Below are 25,318 nucleotides of genomic sequence, written 5' to 3'. Positions count from 1 at the left end.
TGTGGTGACACAGAATTCAATGACTGCTATTACTTGTACAGTTTAGAGCCATCACCTTGATTTGCACTAAGGTGCTAGCAGTTTTACTCACTATTGGCTTTGCACCATCTGTGCAAATGTCAACAAAGAAAAAAGGCAAGTAACATCTTGGTATTATTATGAAAAGAGTTATGATCTCATGGAGGCTCCTGAAGGGTCTCTGGATCTTCTCCACTTCCCAAAGATTGATAGATCACATTCTGAGAGCCACTGCTGCAGCTACTAAGTTTTCTTGGGGACTAAGTTTTCATTATGAGTATCCATTATTATGCCACAAGTTAGGACTGCCAAGACAAAGGAACCTCTACTCTGAAACCATCTCATTCCACTATGGAATGAAAAACAGTCTAATGCTGAAACTGTTTCATCTCCCCATCTTCACAAAACATGTAAAATTTTTAGAGCCTACATTTCAGCCTCCCAGACATCTATTTTCATTCTAAGAGCAGAATTATAGAATGTTGTATTTAAATGCTATTAAATATCAAAATTGTCTTTAACTTTCTTCTAAACAAAAGACAGGTGGTATAATGATAAACAGGCAGCAGTGTTCACCACAGTTTTATAAGGAACAGATATTATAAAAGCAAAAAAGAATGTATGATACAGGAGAATCACAAAGCTAACATATCTAAAACCAAAAACAGCACAGTACTTTGTGCACTAAAACATCCCTAACTACATCAAAATTCCACCCACATGATTGCACTTAATACTCCATTTTATTTATTCTATATTAGCACCATAGTTTGAGGATTACAACTATGTCCTGATGCAAACTCTAGTCATGTTACATAAATCTTAAGAGCAACAACAGCAACAACAACAAAAAAGTCCCGATTGACCATTTTCAATCATATAAAGGAGTCATAAAACTTCCTTTATGCCTTTAGCACTATTTAGTATATCCCAGTTTCTCAAAAGGGATGCTAATTCAATTACACATGTTGACTCTTTTTAAAATTAGTCCTTCGGAATGTTCATAACCAGCCAAATTTTCGTGAAATTGCATCACCAATAAGTAGATCTTAAAAAACAGAAAAGTCAAGGAAATTGTTTCCCCCAAATTACTAATCAACAAAATTTAGTCAATATGAAAAGGAAATGAAAAAACTGTATAAGAGAACTGGTGCCACCCTCAACACTAGAAAACAGGGGAGCAATGTCTACAAAAGTTTTGGAAAAAGAACAAGCAGTCTAAAATCTTATAGTAACCCAATGTGTGCTTCTAGAACAGAGGCAAATGAAGAACAGTCTGAAGCAGAGAAATGCAGGACCTGTGGGTGTTTCTCAGAAGTTCAGCCAACCAAGAGAAAAATTTAAATAAGGAATTCAGAACTACAAGCACCACAGTAAATAGACTGGTGGAGTACTAAATCCTCCACTTAACAAAACAGCAAAAATCAGGCTGTGAGGAATGGAAAGGAAAGAAAATGTTTAAGAAGGATAATATTGACTTTGCTCTAAATTAGGAGAAGTATGTTTTAAGTAGGGGTTGGAGAGGGGGGAGATACAGATAAAAACATAAAATTTATTTGTCCTCCACTGAAGACCTTGTAGGAACTATTATCCCTTACAGTGAGGAAATATTTAACAGAAGTTCATAAATTCTTTTACTTTCACTTTGTTTATTCCCTTTAAACTAATATAAAATTGATTTTAGAAAAACCACACACAATTACCTGATAACAGCATCTTCTAGACTTGTTCCTATCCAGATATCTACCCCTTCTATCTGCTTATATGCACATATGTCTGGAGTATTATCACTTAATATTAAGCAATGGTTTTTTCTGATGTAGGACTTGGGGCTATTTATTAGGGTTTTTAAAATTTCTTTCTTATTTTATTTTTTACCTCCAGTTTATTTTTTACTTTTTTCCCCAGCTTTATTGAGATATAATTAACATATAATATTGTGTAAACTTAAAGTGTACAACATATATGTACTTGATATGTGTATATACTGTGAAGTGATCACCACAATAAGATTAGGTAACATATTCAACAACTCACATAGTTACAATTTTAAGGGCTGTATGTGTGTGTGAGAGAGAGAGAGAACTTTGAAGATCTACTCTCACAGCAACTTTCAAATATATAATACAGTATTGTTAACTATAGTCACCATGCTGTGTATTACATCCCCCAAATTTATTCATCTTATAACTGGAAGTTTGTACCATTTGACCACATTCCCCCATTTTCTAAGAACAATTTTGTTTCCTTTCTCTTTTCTTTAAATTGCTTCAATTGTTTATCATTTTGTTAAAATTAAGTCATTATTCAAAATAACAAAAATAAAACCCTCTCTATTGGGGAACAAAACCACTGTCCTGTTATGTTATCAATAATTAAGGACATCACTTCCCAGTATTTCTTCTAATGGCAATGTGAAGAAAACTATACTTTTGTTTCAATTAAAATACTGCATTCATCTCTTTTTAGACTATTCATACATCAAGAAGTCATGTCTTACCTTCTGAGCATACAAAACACCAGCTAACATTAACATGCTCATGATTTCGGCAGCCACGTCTGGGGGTAAAGTGATTAGGGCAGATGATGCTATTGGATGCAAGGATCTTTGACCCAGCAGCCAGGCAAAAGTCATTGGCATGGTATGCCACTGGGCAGCGGACACAGCGCATTAGTCGACCTAAAAATAAGAGAAGCAGAAAAACCAGGGAGAGACAAAAGAAAAAGGGATTAAACATAAAAATGATGTGAGTTATTCAAGTTTATTTGCTAGCACTGGGAAAATGCCACAAACAAATGGAAGCACTACTAGATCAAGAGACCTTAAACACCCAATTCCCTAAGGAAAGCTCAGATGGGAACTATATGATAAATGGCCTTAAGAAGTCCGATCCCACAACAGTAAGTGAGTCTACCTCAACAAGAATAAGCCTTCCTCAAACCACTGTCCTGACTGGAAAACGGAATCAGCTGCAGACAAAACAGTGGGGGTGGGGGTGGGGGGGTGGTGTGTGTGTACAATCAGATTAAAAGACCAGATGGGAGAAACACTCACTAATGCTTGCTTTCCTTGGCTGGTACTCTGTGATTCTTAAAGCCTTTTAGGTGAATGAATAAACCTCTCTACCTCCACCCCCCCCCCCATGAGATATATCCTCTAACATACTTTACCAACTAAAAACCACTACCAAAACACCCCAATGCTACCTACAATAGCAACTGAAAAGGAGAAGGTAGCTGATGGTTAAGCTGCAATTTTGATCAAGCATGTTACTGTACTTAAGACTGACAAGATCTACAGTGCCAGGAAATCATCTTACAGAAGATATCACCAGTCTGATAAAAAGAAAAGTCAAAACTGCCACATTTTTCTTGCCCAATCCCCTTTGGGAGAAGTGGGCTCTTTGGGCATACAAGCATTTAATAGTAGAGATACAATATTTGGCTTTCAGAGAAATCAGTAAGAGACCCACTAGTACTGAGCAGAAAGAAATGATTGGGGCTTCCCTAGTGGCACAGTGGTTAAGAATCCACCTGCCAATGCAGGGGACACGAGGTCAAGCCTTGGTCCGGGAAGACCCCCCTTGCCGCGGAGCAACTAAGCCCGTGCGCCACAACTACTGAGCTTGCTCTCTAGAGCCCACGTGCCACAACTACTGAGCCTGCGTGCCACAACTACTGAAGCCTGCGTGCGCCTAGAGCCTGTGCTCCGCAGTAAGAGAAGCCACCGCAATGAGAAGCCCACGCACCACAATGAAGAGCAGCCCCCGCTCGCCACAACTAGAGAAAGCCCACACGCAGCAACAAAGACCCAACGCAGAAATAGACAGATAGATAAATAGATAGATAGATAGATAGATAGATAGAATCCGCCTGCCAATGCAGGGGACACGGGTTCGAGCCCTGGTCCGGGAAGATCCCACATGCTGAGGAGCAACTAAGTCCCTGCGCACAACTACTTAGGCCACGCGCCTACACCCCGTGCTCCACAACAAGAGAAGCCACTGCAATGAGAAGCCTGCACACCGCAAGGAGGAGTAGCCCCCGCTCGCCGCAACTAGAGAAAGCCTGCACGCAGCAACGAAGACCCAACACAGCCAAAAATAAAATAAATAAAATCAATAAATTTATTTTTAAAAAAAAGAAAAAGAAAGAAATGATTGTTTTCTCACTGGGAATGGATTTAGAAACTTGAGTTTATCTGCACCCACATAATAGTTTTGGAAACCTCAGCTCTCAAGCTAACCATGAAGCAGGAAAAAATTTTCTGGATAGGAATTTCCATTTTAAAAAATAAAACACATCAGCACAAAACAAAAACCTCAGTTCTGCCCTATATGCATGTCTGAATGATATCACATCTGATAACCATACATATAAGGGCCCACAGAAGAAGAATACACTTTATTCTGATGAAGGAAGACATCCAGCAGAGGGAAGTCCCTGGTGGTCCAGTGGTTAGGATGCTGTGCTTTCACTGCAGAGGGCGCGGGTTCAATCCCTGTTTGGAGAACTAAGATCTCACAAGCCACATGGTGTGGCGCAGAACAGAACAAAACAAAACAAGATGTCCAGCAGAACACCTTTTCAAACTAAATGTCACATGAATTCCAAATATTTAAAACTACCACATAATGCCGGGGGTTCCATAAAGCACATGAAAAATGTGGTGACTGCTAAATTTGTCCATTACTCTCTTATCTCTCACATAAAATGCTGGTACTCTGACAAAAGCTAGAGGCTATGAAGAGATATGCCAGATAGCATCTGAAACATCCATTGCCAATGAGACCGAGGTTCTATAATTAGATTGGTCTACACCAGAAACCCATACCTTTAGATGCAGAAACACTGGCTGGATTAGCAGCATGGCAGGTTATACATATGTGGAGGGAGCACCGGAAGCCCTTGTTCTGCAAGACAGTGGGTGGATATTTCTGGACACACTCTTCATGGTAAAACTTTCCACATAAGGGCAGAAGGCACCTTTTAACATCTTCCCCACTCTGCTTGCATACAAAACAGGTATGTATTCCTAGGAAACAGGAAGAAACAAATTAATACTAACTCAAGAATTCACTCAATGCTAAACCATTAGGTGAAAAGTTAGTGAGTACACAATTCTGCACCAAATTCCAACATGGGGTGGGGGTGGAGGGTGCCCACACCACAAAGTAATTCTCTGATACCAGCTGGTATCCTACAATTCAACTTAATTCTGACACTATCTACTTGGAGATAATATCAGATCCCACAGATTAAGTAAGGGTTCAGTCCTACAAGACTGCCTCCCACCCCAACCCTTACCAGTTGTAAGTCAAGCTTGTCATCTGTACTTCTGACCAACTGGCTATAAATCAGAGGTTGGGTTCAATTAACTTGCAAGAGTGGGTCACAGAACTCAGAGAAACACTTTACTTACTAGATCATCAGTTTACTAAAAAATGATGTAGTTCAGGAACAGCTAGTTAAAAGAAATGCATAGAGTAAGGTATGGGGAAAGAGCTCAGAGCTTCCAGGGCCTCTCCAAGCACGCCACTCTCCCCTAATCTCCATGTGTTCACCAACCCAGAAGCTCTCCAAACCCCATCCTTTTGGGTTTTAATGGAGGCCACATTACATAGGCATGATTGATTAAATCACTGGCAATTGAGGACTAATCCAACCTCCAGCACTCTCCCCTCCAAAAAGGCCAGGAGGAGATGGAACCCTCTAATCACATGGTTGGTTCTCCTGGCAACCAGCTCCCATCCTTAGCTAGTTCCAAAAGTCATCTCTCATTAACATAAAAAAAGACATACATCTTTATAGCCCTCATCACTTAGGAAATTTCACGGGTTTCAGGAGCTCTGTGCCAGAAACTGGACAAAGACCAAATATATATTTATTAAAAATCACAATATCATAGTGAAGAACATTATAATAGACTGATCAGTATGACAACACGAACCTACTGAACAATCTTAATATCACTATTAAGTGGGAAATTTAATACATGCTTGCTGATGTGATGCTATAGGAAGTAGACATCCCCCACAAAGTATTCTTGCCAAAGGAAAATTGACTTGACCTGATCCAGCCTCTAGATCTAACTACAAGTTTCCAGGAAATACGGAGGACAGAGGAACAAGTTAAAGGGACACCTCAAGGATGCAATCAGCCAAATTTAGAATGTAGAAAACTTGGCAGACAAATGACCATTGTCTCAAGAAATAAAGAACATTAAAAAATTGGGTGAGGGGTCCCTCAAATATGTGCAGTTATTGGGATCCAGCAATAAGGTTTGTCATGTAGGGGTGACAAGTAAGGTTTGATTTAGCACAGGCCCAGTAGGGAAACCACATTTGGATACTGAGCACTTAAAATGGCACTAGTCTAAATTGAGATGTGCAGTCAGTGTCAATACACGTTGGAGTTTGAAGACCTAGCACATAAAAAAGAATGTAAAAAATTTCAGTCATTTTCATATTAATTATATGCTGACATATTTTGAATATACTGGGTTAAATAAAACATATTTTTGTTGTAAAAAAACAAAAAAAATTGGGTGAGGGGAACAGTACTGCTGTAGATTAAGAGAAGTTTAAGAGATGAATTTTTTTATTAAAAAATACAATACAGGGACATTATTTGGATCTTGATTCAAAACACTATAAAACAATATATTTTGAGACAAAGTGGGAAAATTTGAAAGTGGGACTGGGTAGTTGAGGACACATAGGAGTCACTGTATACAATGGATATATGTTTTTAAAGTGTTAAAAAAATATGCTAGTTACATATATTTTGAACTATATGAGTAAAATGAGGCAAGAAGTTGATAACTACTGAAGCTAAGTGATGAATATGTTGAGATTCTTTATACTGTTCTCTCTATTTCTGTATATGTCTGAGGATTTCTGTAATAAAAAGTTTAAGAGAAAAAAAAAAAATCTACCTCTCGCTGGGAAGCAAAACAATGTAAAGGAAAGAGCCCAGGCTTGACAGACAGACAGACCTGAACACGAATCCTGCCTTTGGCACCTGCTGGAAATAGGAACACAGTAAAATAATCCACCTCATCTTTATAAACAGTGAGATCACCAACTAATAATAATTTTAGAAAAAAATTTTAAATAAGTATTTGAAGAGAAGCAATCTACTGCCTGATACTGAATAACTGGCAGCCAATACTTAACTGGAGTAGCCTAAATTATGGTGTGGTCATCCTACTATAGGAAACCAGGGTGACCCAGAAGAAATAAGAAATGACTCCTTTATTCTTAATCTATACATCTTTACTAAAACTAGGGTAAAATTTTCTACCCTCAAAAATAATAACCTCTTTACCTCACATAATATATAAAACTTAATTCAATATAGATCACAGACCTAAATGTGAAACCTAAAATTAAAAAATTTTCAGAAGAAAACAAAATCTTTGTGACATTGGGTTAAGCAAGATTTCTTGCTTAAGAAAGACCATTAAAAAAATTTGATAAACTAGACTTCATCAAAATTAAAAACTTCTGCTCTTCAAAAGATACCATTAAGAAAATCAAAAAATAAGCCACAGATTGGGAGAATAATTTGGAAAGTATATATCTGATAAAGGACTTGTAGCCAGAATACATATAAAGAACTCTTAAAACTCAACAGTAAGAAAACAACCCAAGACTTCCCTGGTGGTGCAGTGGTTAAGAATGCGTCTGCCAATGCAGGGGACACGGGTTCGAGCGCTGGTCCAGGAAGATCCCACATGCCGCGGAGCAGCTAAGCCCATGCACCAAAACTACTGAGCCTGCACTCTAGAGCCCGCGAGCCACAACTACTGAAGCCTGCGCGCCTAGAGCCTGTGCTCCGCAACAAGAGAAAACATCACAATGAGAAGCCCACACACCGCAATGAAGAGTGAGTAGCCCCCGCTCGCCAACTAGAGAAAGCCCACGCACAGCAACGAAGACCCAACACAGCCATAAATAAATAAATAAATAAATTTATAGGGGGAAAAAAACCCCAAATTAAAAGAAAATTTTGAACACTCTTCCTCAAAGACAGAAAAATAAGCACATTAAAACCACAATAAAATACCACTACACATTTGTCAGAATGGCTAAAATTAAAAAGACTGACAATACCAAATGTTGATGAAGATGTGGCAGAATTAAAACTCTCACACACTGCTGATGGGAATATAAAATGGTACAAACACTTTGGATGTTCCTTAAAAAGTTAAGCCTACCATATGCAGCCATTCTGCTGTTAGATATTGACACAACAGAAAAGAAAGTGTATCCATACAAAGGATACACAGTGCTTTATTTATAATAGCCGAACCTGAGAACTATCCAAATGTACATCAGTAGATGAGTGGATAAACAAACTCTTATATTCATACAATGGAATACCACTTGGGAATAAAAAGAATGAATTCTCAATACCTGCAACAATGTTGTTTAATCTCAAAGTAACTATGCTGAGTGATGGTTTCAAAGGTGTATGTACACACACACACACCAAAACGTCATCAAAGTGTACACTTTGTGTAGTTTACTGTACATCAATTACACCTCAATAAAGCTGTTTTAAGAAAGAGAATGAATTACTGATACACACATCAACACAGATGAGTCTCAAAAACATTATGCTGAGCTAGACACAAACTCTAAAAAAAAGGTAAATCTAATGTGCTCTGAACAGAAAGCAGATCACTGTTTAACCTGAAATTGACGATGGGGGTGAAGGGGTGAGGTGCAAAAAAGACTGACTGGGTCTGATCACAAGGGAACTTTCTGGTGTGGGTGTATACATTTTATTGAAACCTATCAAAACATACATTAAAAGGGGTACATTTAGAGTAGGCAAATTACACTCTAATTATGTTGATTTTTTAAAAAAATAGTTCTGCCTTAGATTAGGCTGGTTCAGAGAATACCACATCATAATATAGATGAGACTAGCAAAACTGGATGACTGGTACAAAAGGCAAGAAGATCTCTCTAAATGGTTATCATCAAAAAATCCACAAACAATAAATGCTGGAGAGGGTGTGGAGAGAAGGGAACCCTCCTACACTGTTGCTGGGAATGTAAATTGGTACAGCCACTATGGAGAACAATACAAAGGTTCCTTAAAAACTAAAACTAGAACCACCATATCATCCTGCAATCCCACTCCTGGGCATGTATCTGGAGAAAACATGGTCTGAAGGTATACATGCACCCCAATCTTCACTGCAGCACTAGCAGTGATAGCCAAGACATGGAAGCAACCTAAATGTCCATCAACAGAAGAATGGATAAAGAAGATGTGGTACATACATACAATGGAATATTACTCAGCCATTAAAAAGAATGAAATAATGCCATTTGCAGCAACATGGATGGACCTAGAAATTGTCATACTGAGTGAAGTCAGACAGAGAAAGACAAATATCATATGATAACGCTTATATGCGGAATCTTAAAAAAATGACACAAATGAACTTATTTACAAAACAGAAACAGACTCACAGACTTAAAGAAGGAACTTATGGTTACCAGGAGGGAAGAGTTGGGGGGAGGGATAGTTAGGGAGTTTGGGATTGACACTGTACTCACTGCTATATTTAAAATTTAAAAAAGAATAGATACATGTATATGTATAACTGAATCACTTTGCTGTACAACTGATATAACACAACATTGTTTATCAACTATACTCAAATATAAAATAAGAAGTTAAAAAAATTTTTTTTAAAAAAAGAAGATCTTTCTAAGAAAATTAGGGCAACAGAGACATGCACATATCTAAAATTTGTTTCTAAATTTTATTTACAGGGCTGGGACACCATATGGCACATAATGATCAAAAGCCCAACGTGTGTAGAAGGCAAAATAACCCCACAACTATCTTGTCTTCCAGCTTTTGTTCCTACACTGCTGAAAGTGGTAGCAGAAAGATGAAATAACTCAATCTGACATGGCCATCTATTTACAGACACAAGTTAATTTCACCTCTTATTTCCCACAGGGGCTAGTCTAAGCCTACACTCTTCCCTTCAGGTTATAAACAATTACCTTTTTCCACCATTCTCACCAAGCCAAGGAAAAACTTCAGTGTTCATCTCCCTCACAATTACATGGTACATTCCCTTTTAATCTTTTTATCTCTTCAAGCCTGTCCTCTCCTGTCTCTGTGACTGTACTCCAGTTATTCCCCCTCCTGTTACGGAAATTTATTTCCCTACACAATTCTTAACCTTCATCCTACTCAAGATGTTCTTCCTCCTGACCCTCTAACATCCTCCCTTCAGCTACTGCTCCCTTTTCCACTGAAGTCAAGCTTCTGTAAGAAATAGTGTATACTGCTACCCATTCATCTTTCAGTCTGGTTTAGTAAGGCACTCTCTCACTGCCAAATACAATAGATCCCCTTTTCACTCTAGAACCTCCTTGGTCTGTTTGCCCCATCTGCCTCCGCTGACGACACCCCATTCCAATGGCTTCACAGACATTCTTTCTTGAGTAGCTCCTCCTCACCCTCCAGTAGCCCCTTTTAAGTGGGTATCCCCCAGTAGTGTCATTAGCCCTCTTCTCACTCTACAGACGTTTTCTCTTTGGGCAGCATCATGCACACCTACGGTTTTAATGACTTATGAGCATAAAATCTTTACTGTCAACCCTAATTTCTTTACTACTTTCATACTGTAACATCCATTCATAACACTGAAAAAAGAGCAATCTCCTTAGCACAGCTGTGAGGTGCTTTACAGGCTGGTCTCATCTGACCATTCCTAGTTTCTGACCCAATCCGCATATTGTAACTCTCACAAAATAGCTCTCTTTTTTTTGCTAAACAGTTTTACTGATGTATAATATACACAGAAAAGTGCACACACTCTAAGTTCACAAATAATCATGAAGTGAACACATTTCTTGATCACCACTCAGATCAAGAAACATAAAATATCATCAGTAACCCAGAAGTCCTCCTCGTCACTACCTATGCCTCACCTCTTCCCTAAAATATCTTAAAATATCTTAAACTCCAAACATACTGACCTATATGCTTCCTGTTCCCCAAATATTTCATACTTTCTTTACTGGACCTTCTATCCTTCCCCTCCACACACCAATTTCTATTTCTCTCTTAAAACCAAACTCAGATATCTTCCTCTGTAGCACCGGTGCATCTTCATTCACACAGCACTTTAACATTCACAACAACACTTTTTGCACTGTATTATACTATACATTCATTATTCACTTGAGTTTTTTGAAGGCAAAGACCACAGAGCACCTATCTCTATGTCTGTAGGAATTAGCCCAGTATTGCCACAAAAAAAGTGTCTCCAATAAATGATTTTTTCCTAAAAAACTTGAAACTCAAACCTTCCTTGGAAGAAGACCTTTCTCTAACTACTTTACCTGTGCGACATTCATTGCAGATAAATTTTCCTCTGGGCATTTCAGTTAATCCAAGGCACTCCAGGTGGAAAGCCCCACAGCACTGAGCCTCACATAATAGCAGCTCACCCAGTTTCTCACAGTTCTGTTAAGAGAAAGAAAACAGATCTGTCTATAGAAAAAGATTTTTAAAAATCCCAAGCAGAAGGTCTTCGTTAAAGCAAAAGTTAAGAAGCAGCTTTGCCAGAAACAAAAAATCCCACCATTCATTCAGCTAGTATTTAATGATTACCTCCTCTATGCCAGGTACCACAGGTCCCTGGCTCCCATCATTCTTATATTCTAAGGATACAAAGATACAAGTAAACAATTAAACAAACAAAAGATATCAGAAAATGTAAGTATCTGGGTAGAACACTCAAACAACAACTTTGGATTGGGTGATTAGGAATGACTTCTTAGACCGGGCTCTGAATGACAAGTCAGCCACATGATCTGAAGAAGGGACCAAGAAGGCAGAAAGTACAGAAAGCCCACAGACAGGAAAAATCATGGCATTCCTATGAATCACAATGAAAGCCAGTGTCATTGGACAAAAGTGAACAAAAGTTAGAAGTGGTAGAAATGAAGTAAGAAAAAGGCAAGCAAGGGCCTGACTGTGTGGCCTTACAGATTACGGTACAGAGTTTCAGATTTTATTCTAATTGCAAAGGTGTGCCATTATAATGAGCGCTATACCAAGGGAAGGCTGAAATCAGGTATTCATCTAAAAACAGATCCCTATGACTGCTACATGAAAAATTTCAAGAGTAAAAAGATGAGAGGAGAAGCAGAGATAATCAAAGAGGTTACTGCAATGGTTCAAGCAAGAGATACTGGCCAGCTGGGACTTGGGTCATAACAGTCCAGAAGGGCCCTGATTAAGATTTGAACAATCCTTGAGATACACCTAGAACCGTATTAAAATCAGAGAGATCACCTTTCTGAGATAATCTCACTAAAACAAGGTGTCAATGATGATACAGCCTTAATAAAGATCGGGATCTGTTGCTTTTGAAAACATTGTACGATTTATGAAAATTCTGCACATTCCCAACATTTGTTACTTTTCACCCCTCTAATATCCTGACTTGTTTCCCCATAGTGATTAGCAGAAAAATGATAAAAATGAAAAAACTCTTATACTTATTCTGTAAGACAAGAAAGGGGGAAAGATGGCCAGGCAAGTCTAATATCGTCAAGAACCCAAAGAAACAGACAGGTCTTGGCCACTTAACATCAAAGTTTAAATAAGCAAACGAGTAGGAGAGTTTTGGGAATAAAAGGCCAGAGGCAGCCAGGGATTAAGAGGGGACCCCAAGGGATTCTGAGCTAGTCCTTCATGTTTGGCTCTCCCATGATCTACTATTCATAACCAAAAATTGACAAATGCCATAAATGTTACATGTTTCGTTTTGTATATTCAGAGTGCCAGCAACATCAGCTTTCCTGTACGATAAACAAATTCGCCTTCATCACTTAAACAGGAAAACTTCAATTACAGTATGTACTGAGGAATAAATTTTTCAAATTAACCAAATATTACAGACTAACCCTTTAATTGGGATGACCATGTAATTCATCCTTCAAACTAGGACACTTGAGCATGAAAGGAGGTGCTATTAATAAATTATACAAGCACAACAGATTTAAACAAAGACTGATCCAAACAAACCAGGACCATGGGTTACAATACCTTCTTATATGACAATCTTTGTGGGCTTAACAGTCTCTGAGGAGTAACACTGTTTGGGAGCAGGTCTGAATATAATCAACTTTCTTTATATAGCAGTGAAATGAATAGACAGAGAAACTGAGTTGAAATTATATTGGCCATAATAATATTCTAGGCCTGGGGAAATTTTATTTTTTAGCAGTTTCAATTAGAAAAAAACAAACAAACTAATATTTTCAACTTTTTATATGCCAGTTTTTAAGTATTTACAAGGTTAAATCAAGACCATGAAAAGAGAATATAACCAATGCATCCATTTAATTGACTCTACTCCCAAGTAAGATAAAGGCATTTGACATTAAAGTGGAGGCACATTTCACAGAGAAGCAAGACAACATAGTGGTTAAGACTCAAAACCCAGATTGCCTGGGTTTGAATCCTGGCTTCACTGAGTGACTACAAGCAAGCTATTTAACCTCCCTGTACCTCAATTTTCTTATCTATAAAACAAGGATAATAATGATCCTCTATCTTATCAGATTGTTATGATAACTAAATGATGTAATATTTACAAAGTGATTGGAAAAACACTTGACACATAGTAAAAACCACTGCATAAATGTTTATTAAATAAATAGAAAAATACAGGTGGTAGGTTCTCTAAAGTCACTACTTTAAAGCAGAAAAAAAAACCAAAAACAACAACAAAAACAAACAAAACACACACACAAACCCAACAATCTATGTTGAAAATTCTCCTTGAAAAATTCCTTAGAAACCCAAACATTCTCACACCATGAGAGGTGCAGGAAAATTATCTTTGGCTGAGCAACCACAGATTTCACCCCTTCCATCTCAGACCTACTTCAGGGTATCTACCCAGGGGCAACACTAAATATTTCTCTTCTTTTTTTGTGGGAAGAGAGAAGAGTTAAATCCTTAAAGTAAGTGATTCCACTGGAATCATCCAAGAGAATTTTTATTCTAACCATGACTAGGTCATCAAGAGAAAGGGAGAGGACTTCTCTTAAAAGATAAGCATGCAATTCAAATGCAAGTGGGCAAACATTCTCTACCTGACAAACATTCTCCTTGAGTGCAGCTCCTCCTCCTCGTTCACACTGCAGTTTTTTAGATACAGGCATTCCGTGGTCATTTTCTACACCCTCCTCAACGGTCTCCTTGGGGCTTGCAGCTGTCCTGTGTGTCATCAGTTCTCCCTTGCAGAGAAAAAATAACGTCCCACATCTATATTATTGATGTCTCCTCCATCTGACCCCCTCCCTCTGGGCTGCTATTTGTCTAGCCATTAAGCACTTACAGATGTTCAGCCAATCACGTGGGCGGACTGCATGCAATGTTAGTTCTAACCCTGCTGTGATTGGGCGGGTAGTGGGCGCCTCATGCCCTGCCACTAACTGCTCTGAGGCTGTTCCACTGGAACTTTTTGAGCTGTTCCATTTTAAGGTTTCACTAAGGGAGAGAAAACATTCTTAAGTTTATTTGATTACTTATTTGTCCTTCCAAGATCAGTGTTTCCTAAATAATGCCCCCCTTGGGCATTCTATTCAAATTGTCCTGGAAAGAAACACTCTGTATCATAATATGTGATGCTGACCTGACTTGTTCTAATTCTCTTTTAACCTGAGTTGGAAAGCTAGGGATGGCATCAATAGCTGCACTGATGCTCTTCAAGAAAATGGCTTTAAATCTCTAAATCCCTAAAAGTCGCTGTTTACAAACATTACTCTAAAATTCAGCAGTTGGTGGTCTCAATAAATAAGCAAATGAGTTTTTCCCCTAACTGCAGTCTCAACTTTTAAAGGGCAATACCAAGTTCATCTGGACTATATAGTTACTTGATATTGTGCTCTCTGGTTTTAGAACAAGTTTACTTCATGATGAAACAGTTATGCATTTCATCTGACACCTAGAGCATGGGGTGTGATCTTTTAAAAAGGTCACACCCACAGTTGCCATAGTGCTTTGACTTATTTCTACTAGAATCAGATTCATCTTTTTCTCCAGGATTCCTCATCACTACTAGCTGTTTCAACAGAATACTATTTTTAGGTAAACTCAAAGGGAAAAGGGATGTGGCCTCTACTGTGAAAAGCAGCTTCGCTTTGGAAGGTCAAAAGATGAAGAACTGCATAATACCTCGGAGCTTGGAGTTTCTTTTGATGAGCTGTCATTTTTCACTTTTTTACAATGCACCTTGGCTGTAGCATGTCTCTGTCGTTTTCGCTTCCTTGGTTTATCAAACAGCTTGGTGGTGCCTAGGACAGGAAAACAGGTGTTACCTGCTGGCTGATCACATGCATGTCCAAGAACTCCTATCCTCAACTAAAGGGACCTCATAGAATTATGGAATGTTAGAGTAAACACCAACCTTAATTTTAATTTTAATTCTCTAACTTTGCAGATGAGGAAAACAAGAGCAGAGGAAAAAAAACGACTTACCCATTAGTATATAACTAGTTGGGGAAATGGATACATATATATATAAATTCTGCCTCATATGGATTAAATAGTAAACATACAGGTTATTAAAGCAATTTCATTTTATATGATTGAAATGAAAGACTTTCTAGTTCCACAAAGGACTTTAATATCCTACAGATGGGGAGGAAATGCATTTAGTAGTCAGGAAAAGATACTAAAACCTGGCCTCCAAGATTAAAGACAATAAATTATATCACTCTATGATTTAAGGATTAAGACAAAAACATGAAATACATAAGATCTGACTTATAGGAGGAGAGAAAAATACCTCCCTCCCCCAACCAATACATTTATTGGCCAAAAGGATATTCATGCAGGGACTTCCCTGGTGGCGCAGTGTTTTAAGAATCTGCCTGCAAATGCAGGGGACACGGGTTCGAGTCCTGGTCCGGGAAGATCCCACATGCCACAGAGCAACTAAGCCCGCGCGCCACAACTACTGAGCCTGTGCTCTAGAGCCCGTGAGCCACAACTACTGAGCCCGTGTGCCACAACTACTGAACCCATGCGCCTAGAGCCCATGCTCTGCAACAAGAGAAGCCACCGCGATGAGAAGCCTGCACACCACAAGGAAGAATAGCCCCCGCTCACTGCAACTAGAGAAAGCCCACGCGCAGCAACGAAGACCCAACACAGCCAAAAGTAAATAAACAAATAAACGTTTTTTTTTTTAATTAAAAAAAAAAAGGGTACTCATGCAGTGGTACTATAACCTTGAATATGAATGCCTAATCTTGACATATTTAGAAAATGGAATTTAGTCTCTCACTCATTTTTTATTATACATATTTCAACTCTTTGTTATAGAAACGTTAAGAGGAATCTTTAAAGAAATATTTTGTAAAATGTTCCAGGATATTTAAGCTAGGTATCAAATACTTTGGAAGACTGCTTTAGGGCTCTCTTCTTGATCTGCCTGATCGAGATGGAGCTCTGCTATCAAAGCTGCTGACAGCCTAAGACTAAAAGGGAAGAGTTAAGATGGTGGCAGAATAAAGCTTCAAAATTCTCACTAGTTGAAACATTTAGATGAAATTTACAGAGGATAAAGTGCAGGTTGTAGGTTTTACAGAAAACTAAAGTACAAATGTATAGGGAAAGAGCTGATATTATTTTGAAAGCAGTTTTTTGGTTATTTTTTTTAAATCAAGCAAACAAGTTGACCAACCTATATTATAATTGCATACAGGGTTAAAATAAGTTAACATATTGCTTAATTTACTTGCTAAAAAACTTAATAATCACAGATCACATTCAAAGAAGTGTACGTTTAAGACCACGTAAAATATAATCTCCCCATAATACCCTTTGCTGATAGATCATATCTGATGTAGCGTGCTCAAATCTAAGCTAATATTTCAGGAATGACACCAATCAATAAATGGCATAGGCAGACAAAATGATCAAAGGGCTAGAAAGAATTGGTATGGAGAAACACAGGGTGGATAATGAGACAGCAGTGTGGCAATAAATTTGGTCATGTCTGGATATAGTTCCCCAGCCCTTCCAACCTCTTTCATCTTCATGCTTATTCTACAAGATAGGGATAATATGAATAATATCCTAATTCGTTGTAATGCTTTAGATTGATCAGAGGTAACAGTCCTTACGCAAAGAAACTGGTAGAGTAGATACTTAAACTATGATTATTTTATCTGTTATTGAATGAAGGGCTGCCCATTCCTGCTGTGGGCAGAAATAAGATGACCAAGCAGAGGTTCCAGGAAACAGATTCCAATTTAATCTAGAAGATTCCCAAGGCCTTTGAAAGCAACCATAATAGACTAGGCTCAAATGTAAGCTCTCTTTTTCAAGCATATGTTCATTGACCAAAGGTCACAGGTGTGATATAAGAAAGTAAGACTATGAAAGACTTGTTTAAGATGATTTGCAATTTCCCCCTCAACTCAAATTCTGTATTTTCTGTCCTATAGGAATCAAAGCCAAGAAAGTAATGATGCAGTATGGAGAATTATCTAATAAGGAAATTAAGGAGCTGATTTTTCTTTATTGTTCCCAACATTTCCTTAACACTAATATAATTCTAATTCCATTTAACTAATTTCAGTATAAAGTTGGAAATGAATCAATACAATTTTCTAGTGTCATACGTAGTTTTAGGAAGCATATATTGCGCAAACAAGTCTTAGAACTTGCAACCTTACTAGTCCTGCTTAGTAACTTTTCTCGTTAACTGACAGGGTACTTCACACTTATTTTTGCAATACAGTTCTTAAATCTCAAAAACACTCACCTCCACCAAACTCTTTAGAACGAGATGCAGCACATGATTCAGTAATTTCATTCTCCAAGTGACCAGCTTCATAACACTACAAATAAGTAAAATGCATCATGTTTTACAAAGGAATAGAAAATAAACCCTTTATACTATGTGCCAAAAGCTGAACTGTCTATTGCCAAAGATACACAATCTTGGCTGTTTTTAACAATTAAAGGAACAGTATAATAGTAAAGAGTTGAACAGAAACTTTTTGGGAAAAGCATCAGATTTGGTTTTTTTTCATGCTCTAAAACTCAAAACCACCACATACTCCGGTGGGGGGACTACGGACAACGACTGGCTTATTCAGAGACTCCCAATATATAAAGCAGATATAGAACACTGCTCTGATTAAAGTGGGAGAGAAAGAGAAAAAGTATGTGCTTATACACCCACCAGCTCAATTCTGTTCCACACCACTGTGTATTTAAAATCTTCCTTCTTAATGTTATACTTACAGCCACTGGATTTTACACAGACTTATTTACCTGATGAATTCTAAATATTAAAAAGCTCTGAATCATGGAAGGTCTTTCTAATTTAAGTTGCTGCAGATTAATATAAATTAAAGCAACACTGAAACTAAAAACAAAACACTTAACATTGGGAATTCCCTGGCGGTCCAGCGGTTGGGACTCCGCGCTTTCACTGCCAAGGGCCCCTGGTCAGGGAACTAACTAGGATTCCACAAGCCACGTGGCATGGCCAAATACAAACAAACAAAAAACAACAAGAAAAACCTTAAACATCAAGAGTAATTCACTATACATTTTATTCCCCTACTACTAATGCTTGTATCAATTAGTTCTATTCCAAGAAAATGTCTTCTCCTACAAGAATAATATTCTTCATCATGACTGTAAAACAAAATTTAGTGGCCACAAAAGTCAATATAATGGATGCTATTCTTGCTATGAAGTTCCCAAAGTCTGAGGTTAAAACAAGATAAAATGCAGCTATGAATTTCTGAACACTTATTATATACATTAATAAATCATAAGAATGTTCCTCATGTTCAATGTAGATCAGAGTCTTATGAAGTCAAATAAAATGAAGGAGCAAATGTTAGGTACCTAGTTAAATGGAACAAAACACTAGCAGACAAACCCACAAAACAGACTGCATAATTTAAAGAAAACTACCAACTATATTACTTAGATAACCAATTTATACTTCATTGTTTAACACTCACCCAAAAGCTGTGATGCAAAAACAATCAGAATGTTCCCAAAACTACAGTCAGAGAATGATGCAGAAAAAATTCTCATGTCTGATGTCAACAATTTTGTCAGCCAAAATAGAAATAACAGCATGCACACGCACGCACACACACCCCCCCCCCAACACTACACTACATGAATAAAAATCCATCTGCTCTGCTTAGAATAAAAAAAGGGACTTCCCCGGTGGTCCAGTAATTAAGACTCTGTGCTTTTATTAAGATCCCGCGTGCCGCGAGGCGCGACTGAAAAATAATGATAATAATAATAATAAAATATATTTTTTAAAAAACCCACAGAACTCTGTAAGTGCCTTGGAGGACATGTCAAAGATGCCAGTAACTTACTTTATGCATAATCTGGTAGGATATGCATTAAGTCTGTGCACTCTTAAGTTACCACTACCTCAATAGACAATCCCTCTTTCTCTAACCCACTGATTGATCCGTCCAAAGACAAGGTGTGGCCTGCCTGGTAACCCATGGTGTAGTCCCAAGATGGAGCTGAATCATGGTTTCAACCTGATGGCAAAATATACCTCACAGTAAGCAGGACCTTAACTGTGAAGTTGACTAGGTCAGATAGCAGAACTCACTTCTAAAACAGAAAAGAGGTCACTTTTCTCCAGGGTCCAGGTCTAGCCATCACCAGTAATTCTGGTTTTCTCTTGTTCTAGCACCAAATATGATGCCTATCTCCCTACCAAAAAAAGCTGAAATTCAACAGTGACAGTTATTAATTATATCTAATGCTTAAAGAGACCAAAAATATTGAGAGACAGAGAATTGGATAGCTAACAGAGATTTTTAACTAATGGTGCTAAAACAATTGGACATCCACTTCAAAACTCCATCTCAAAAAATGAAGAACTGTATATAAATCAAAACCAGAAAACTCCTAAAAGAAAACACAGAAAGTACATCTCTGTGTCGATGTGCTAGGCAAAGATTTCTTGAAATAGACACAAAACATAAATCATAAACGAAAAAACAAACTTTTAAAAATTCTTTCTCATGAAAGACTAAGGAAATGAATAGGCAAGCATCAGACTGGGAAAAAGTATTTGAAGCACATATATCTGACAAAAGACTTGTATCCCAAATATAAAGCCACTCCTAAAAAAGCAACCATAAAAACAATGAACAGCCCAATCAAAAATGTAAGTGTGCTTGAACAGTCGTTTGATAAGATATAGGAATGGCCAGTAAGCACATACTAAGGGGCTCAAAATCAATAATCATTAGGGAATACAAATTAAAAACATGATTAGATATCGTTTCATATCCACTAGAATGGCTAAACTTAAAATGACTGACAATCCAAATGCTATTAAAGATATGGAGCAACTGGAACTCTGATATACCGCTGGCGGGAACGTGAAGTTGTACAACCACTTTCGAGAAGTGTTTGGCAGTTTCTTTAAAAGTGATATATTCATGAGCCAGCAATCCCACCCCTAAGTATTTACACCACCAAGAAAAATGAAAATATATGTACACAAACAGAATATTCATACCAGTCTTATGATTAACAGCCCTCAAATGAAAAAATGCAAATGTGCATCAACAGGAGAAAGGACAAGCAAATTGTACTTGAACTACTATTGAAATAGCATCCTTGTGGATGTATCTCAAATACATGTGTTGAATAAAAGAAGCCAGTTAACAAAAACAAAACAACATATACGACATTCAAGAACAAGCAAAACTAATCTATGGTAACAGAGGTTAGAAAATTTTGCCTCTTGAAGAGATGAGAATGAATGGGGAGTTGAGTGAAAAGGGGCACAAGAGAACTTCCAGGGGTGACAGAAATAGAGCATACTTAGTTTGGGTGGTACTTAACATGGTATATACAACTGCTAGAGCCATCAAACAGAACAATTAAGATCTGTGCATTTTATTGGTGTAAATTAAATCTCAAAGAGTTCTGGGACACTTTCGCCTATATAAATTAAAATTATCAACTAAATCATACTTTTTATCCCCTTAGGGAAAAAATTAACCCACAAACACGACAAGTTAAATTTCAGATTAGAAAACTGCACTTGGCAGAGCAAGGTCATACAAATTAACACTATATTTTTAAATTTTTTATACAATTTTAAAGGTTATACTCCATTTACAGTTATTATAAAACAAATTAACACTATTTTTTAAGTAACCCTGTCTCAAAAACATTGAGGATTCAAAATTCATCTTATTCCTTCAAATCATTAACTTATATATGCCAATTATAGCTCCATAAAGGGGGCGGGGGGTCATTCACTTAACTCGCCTGAATTCTTACTTTCAATGACATTTGCAGCACCTCACCTCTAGCAGTAAGACAACAGCCTCCCATGACTCACCTTGTACAATACCATAAAATTTATCATCTGATTGCAAATGTCACTTCCACGCTCAAAACGTTCAACTGAATCCGTTTCCCTGGCCCTTCCCATCTACCTCTGCCAACAATCTTGCGCAGTGGCTAAGATTTGAATAATATAAATCCAGGAGAGAAAGCACTGCAGAAGGAGATGACCACAGCCTTACTAGAGTGTGGGCCACAATGAGAGGATAGTGAGTTAGAGACACATTGTCACTGAAGGTTGCACAAACTGCAGAGAGAGTTCGGAGGGCAGGAGATGAGTCTAAGAACAACCGAAAAGTCCATGTCATAAAACTGCTTTGAGAAGAACAAAGGAACTAAAGTACATAATGTGACTCTTTAAGTAAGGTATAAAAACACAAATAAATTAAATTTCACATTTACAGATGTGTGACTAACAAAAACTAGGGGCCTTAATATAGGATTAAAGGATAGAAGTTTGCTACAGCTAAGGAAAGAATTCCAAAAACTCTATTTATGATTTGATTACAATCTGCATTTTTTCTTTAAAGAATTTTTAAAAATAGGAAATCTGTGCAACCTACAACTGAATTTGTAACACGTACACTGAGTTACTCCTCAAATACAAAGAGAGCAGGATGTATCCTAAGGGATCAATATCCAGTCATCATCCATTATAGAATTAGAAAATCATTTTCTATTTCCAACTACAATTTAATGATGCCTTCTTGGCTAATGGAAACCAAGTTTGCAAAACTGAAGATCAAGTGTTTCTGCCTGGATTATAGCTGAGCTAGGTCTTTTCTGAGGTATTATGCAGACAGCGCAATGGCATAAGAGTAGGTTAGTGGCTTGTAGAGACAGAAGTGAAGTAGAAATCAGGTAAGAGGTTTTGAGCCCAGAAAAGAAATTACAACAAACACAAACTTTACTCAACTGTAAAAGCTTTTTTCATTTTCACTTGAAAAGAAAATCTAAAATCAAGTGATACACATGTCCATACAAATGCAAAACAGCCTCTTAATGTAGGATCTCTCAGATCACCAACTGTACTCTGACATTCTATAATTTCTATGTATATGTGCACTGATGTCATAAGTATTACTAAAAGATTTGTTTTTAAAATCCCCTATTTCCTGGATTCAACTCTATTTTAGAATTGACTAAAATAACATACCTTTTTAGTAAGGCCAAGTTCCCCTTTCTTGGGCATAAATCCAGGGTCTAAATCATTGGATTCAAGAAGTTTCTTAGTTGGTTTTCTCTGACGCTTACTTTCATAATTTCCTGAAATGCATGTATCTTTTCATTAGATGATTTAGAAACTGGGCACAAGCTAATTTTTAAAAAACATATATATATATATCACACAAAAATTAGTCATTTTTTAATATTTTTCTCATCATCTTGTGGGGAGGGACATGGTAAAAATTTATTTATTCTAAAATACTAGTTAACATAAAACAAGAAAATATTTCTCAATACAGACACAAACTGATGTGAGGATGTTCTTATGTCAGAGAGTGTGTGTGTGTGTGTGTGTGTGTGTGTATACACACTTACTAAAAACCATATATGTTGATACATTTTTTAAAAATCACAAATGAACTAACGGAGAAATCAAAAGGGCAAAACTCCCTTTAGAGCAATCAATTGGTGGTAAGAACAAAAGGAAAAGTGAGGTAAAGTAGAGCCTGAATTCTGGGCATAAATAGACCAGGATTAGAATTTTTGTTCTGCTCCTAAATAAGTAAAAGACACTTGTTTATTTTGTAGGACTGCTCTTATGAATTATATAAAAGAGCCTAATAAAAGAGTTTGGCACATAATGGGCAATGAGGTGATAACTATCTTTACTATTCTTTTTGATTCCGCCTTATTTGATTATGCACAATTGGGATCCCTTTTTAAAGAATACATCACAAGCTACTGTTGGGAATGTAAAAAAGTTACATCCAAAATTTTCCTTGGCTGACTACAATACTCGTCAGAAGGTTACTCCAATTTAAAAAAAAAAGAAATGAAAAATGTCAGAAGGTGAATTAGAGACAGTATGTTTAGATCCAATTCTCACCAGGTGACATGTTTATACAGAATAATAAAGTGAAAAGAAATTGGTAATTAACTTCAAGGGAGTATTTACACTCAGCTGCTTGCTATGTGTCAGGTAAATTTCTTTATATATTGCATCACAGTCTCCATTTTATACATCGAGGAAACAAGTTCAGAGGTTAAACAACTTCCCAAGTAACACAAAGATTGGTAAAGTCAGTATCTGAAGTATAATTTTTATGTGTTTACTCCACTAGTATGCAGTGCCCCTCCCCCAAACCCTGTTATCCTGGGTGTTGATTCACACTGTGGTTGATCAATAATCATGAAGAGCAATAACACTGTAAAGAAAGTAGTTTTTTAAAAATATGTCTTCCTGCCAGTACACCAATTCATGGTCATTAACTATATCCAATTAGCCAGTATTAGGGATTTCCCAGAATCAAAGTGGGTAGTTTGCTGTACAGAAATACACTACTGGCTTTCCATCAAAACATACTAAAATCTCCTGCTTCCTCTAATTATACACACTTACATACTGAGACCCATCCCCATCTTACCTGGTGTTTTAACTAGCAATTCCTCAGACTCAAGGGCAGGTCGTGGAGAGACTTCCAGAGCCACAGGCACAGACAAGGTCAGCTGTGGCAACTCAGCATGTCCACCTCCAAGTTCTGACTGAGCCAAGGGCCCTTCCAAAAACGGAGCCTCCCTTTCAAGAACTGGAGGCTCTTCTTTGGTTGAAATCAAAGAATTCTCATCCACCTGTTTGTTCTGAGCACTAGATCGACACCGGGCTAAAAGGCTTTCCTCTTCACGGCGGGAACTTACCTAAGGGCAAAAGATAAACGTGGAATCCATAGGCCAAAGTCATTATAATTTAAGTGTCAAAAAGAATAATGTACTTATAAAGGAATGAAACTCTGACACGTGCTACAAATGGATGAAACTTGAAGACAACATTACACTAACTGAAATAAGCCAGACACAAAAGGACAAATATTGTATGATTCCACTTATATGAGGTACCTAGAATAGTAAAATTCAGAGACAGAAAACAGAATGGTGGTTGTTAGGGGCTAAAGGTATGGGGAAGTGGGAAGTTATTTTTTAATAGACACAGAGTTTCAGTTTGGGGACATGAAAAATTTCTGAAGATAATGGGTAGTGGTGATAATGGTAGTGGTTGCATAACGATGTGGGTGTACTGAATGCCACAGAACTGTACACTAAAAAATGGTTAAAGTTGTAAATTTTATGTTATATATATTTTACTATAATTTTTTAAAAGGGGAAAAATGTCATTGGATCGAGATACACTGAAGCTATAAAAATTCATTAAAGCCATAGTGATAATCTAAGAAAAAGAAAAAAAGATTCCCTAATGTATCATTGATAAAAGCAGCTAATAATAAACTTCCAAAGTTGAGTTGGTAAATTAATGGGAAAGCAATACATGCCTTTCATGTATTTCAGTACTATAAAATGACAGATTGACAGATAATATAAGTAGAAGAAATAATAAAATCTGAAAATCTTCATTTTGTAACCCCAAATGAAATTATTCATATAGAAAAGGATCTACAATTGATATTTTTTAAAAAACATCAGGGAAATGGCTGATGGGGAACAGGACATTCTCTTGGAGCCAAAGTAATTATACATATACTGCTGCTTGATCAAAAGAGGTAAAACGTTAACTCAAAAGACAGAAATCAGTTAGTCACCGCGGTGAACTATTGGAGGTTAAATACCTTCCAATGTCATGCAACATATGACACCTACCATGTAATCTAGCCAAAAATGTTTAACTTGAATCTATCAAATT

The 25,318-nt window shown here is 37.2% G+C and overlaps 1 protein-coding gene across 4 annotated transcripts in view; it reads right to left on the bottom strand.

The window, feature by feature from the left end:
• The window catches only part of NSD1 (nuclear receptor binding SET domain protein 1), a 137,759-nt gene that overhangs the window by 30,863 nt on the left and 81,578 nt on the right, over nucleotides 1–25,318 (bottom strand). For all 4 annotated transcript variants that reach the window (XM_061189980.1, XM_061189981.1, XM_061189978.1 and 1 more), the window contains 8 exons: nucleotides 24,051–24,321; nucleotides 22,616–22,725; nucleotides 17,858–17,933; nucleotides 15,259–15,377; nucleotides 14,175–14,318; nucleotides 11,406–11,529; nucleotides 4,853–5,053; nucleotides 2,519–2,698 (listed from right to left, as the gene is read on the bottom strand). In XM_061189980.1, coding sequence (XP_061045963.1) covers nucleotides 2,519–2,698; nucleotides 4,853–5,053; nucleotides 11,406–11,529; nucleotides 14,175–14,318; nucleotides 15,259–15,377; nucleotides 17,858–17,933; nucleotides 22,616–22,725; nucleotides 24,051–24,321 — 1,225 coding nt within the window. The remainder of the gene's footprint in view (nucleotides 1–2,518; nucleotides 2,699–4,852; nucleotides 5,054–11,405; nucleotides 11,530–14,174; nucleotides 14,319–15,258; nucleotides 15,378–17,857; nucleotides 17,934–22,615; nucleotides 22,726–24,050; nucleotides 24,322–25,318) is intronic.

The sequence above is a fragment of the Eubalaena glacialis genome, chromosome 4 (genome assembly GCF_028564815.1).
Source record: "Eubalaena glacialis isolate mEubGla1 chromosome 4, mEubGla1.1.hap2.+ XY, whole genome shotgun sequence".
Lineage (NCBI taxonomy): Eukaryota > Metazoa > Chordata > Mammalia > Artiodactyla > Balaenidae > Eubalaena > Eubalaena glacialis.
Note: the sequence above shows the minus strand (reverse complement) of the source record. Positions and strands in the feature narration are given on the sequence as shown.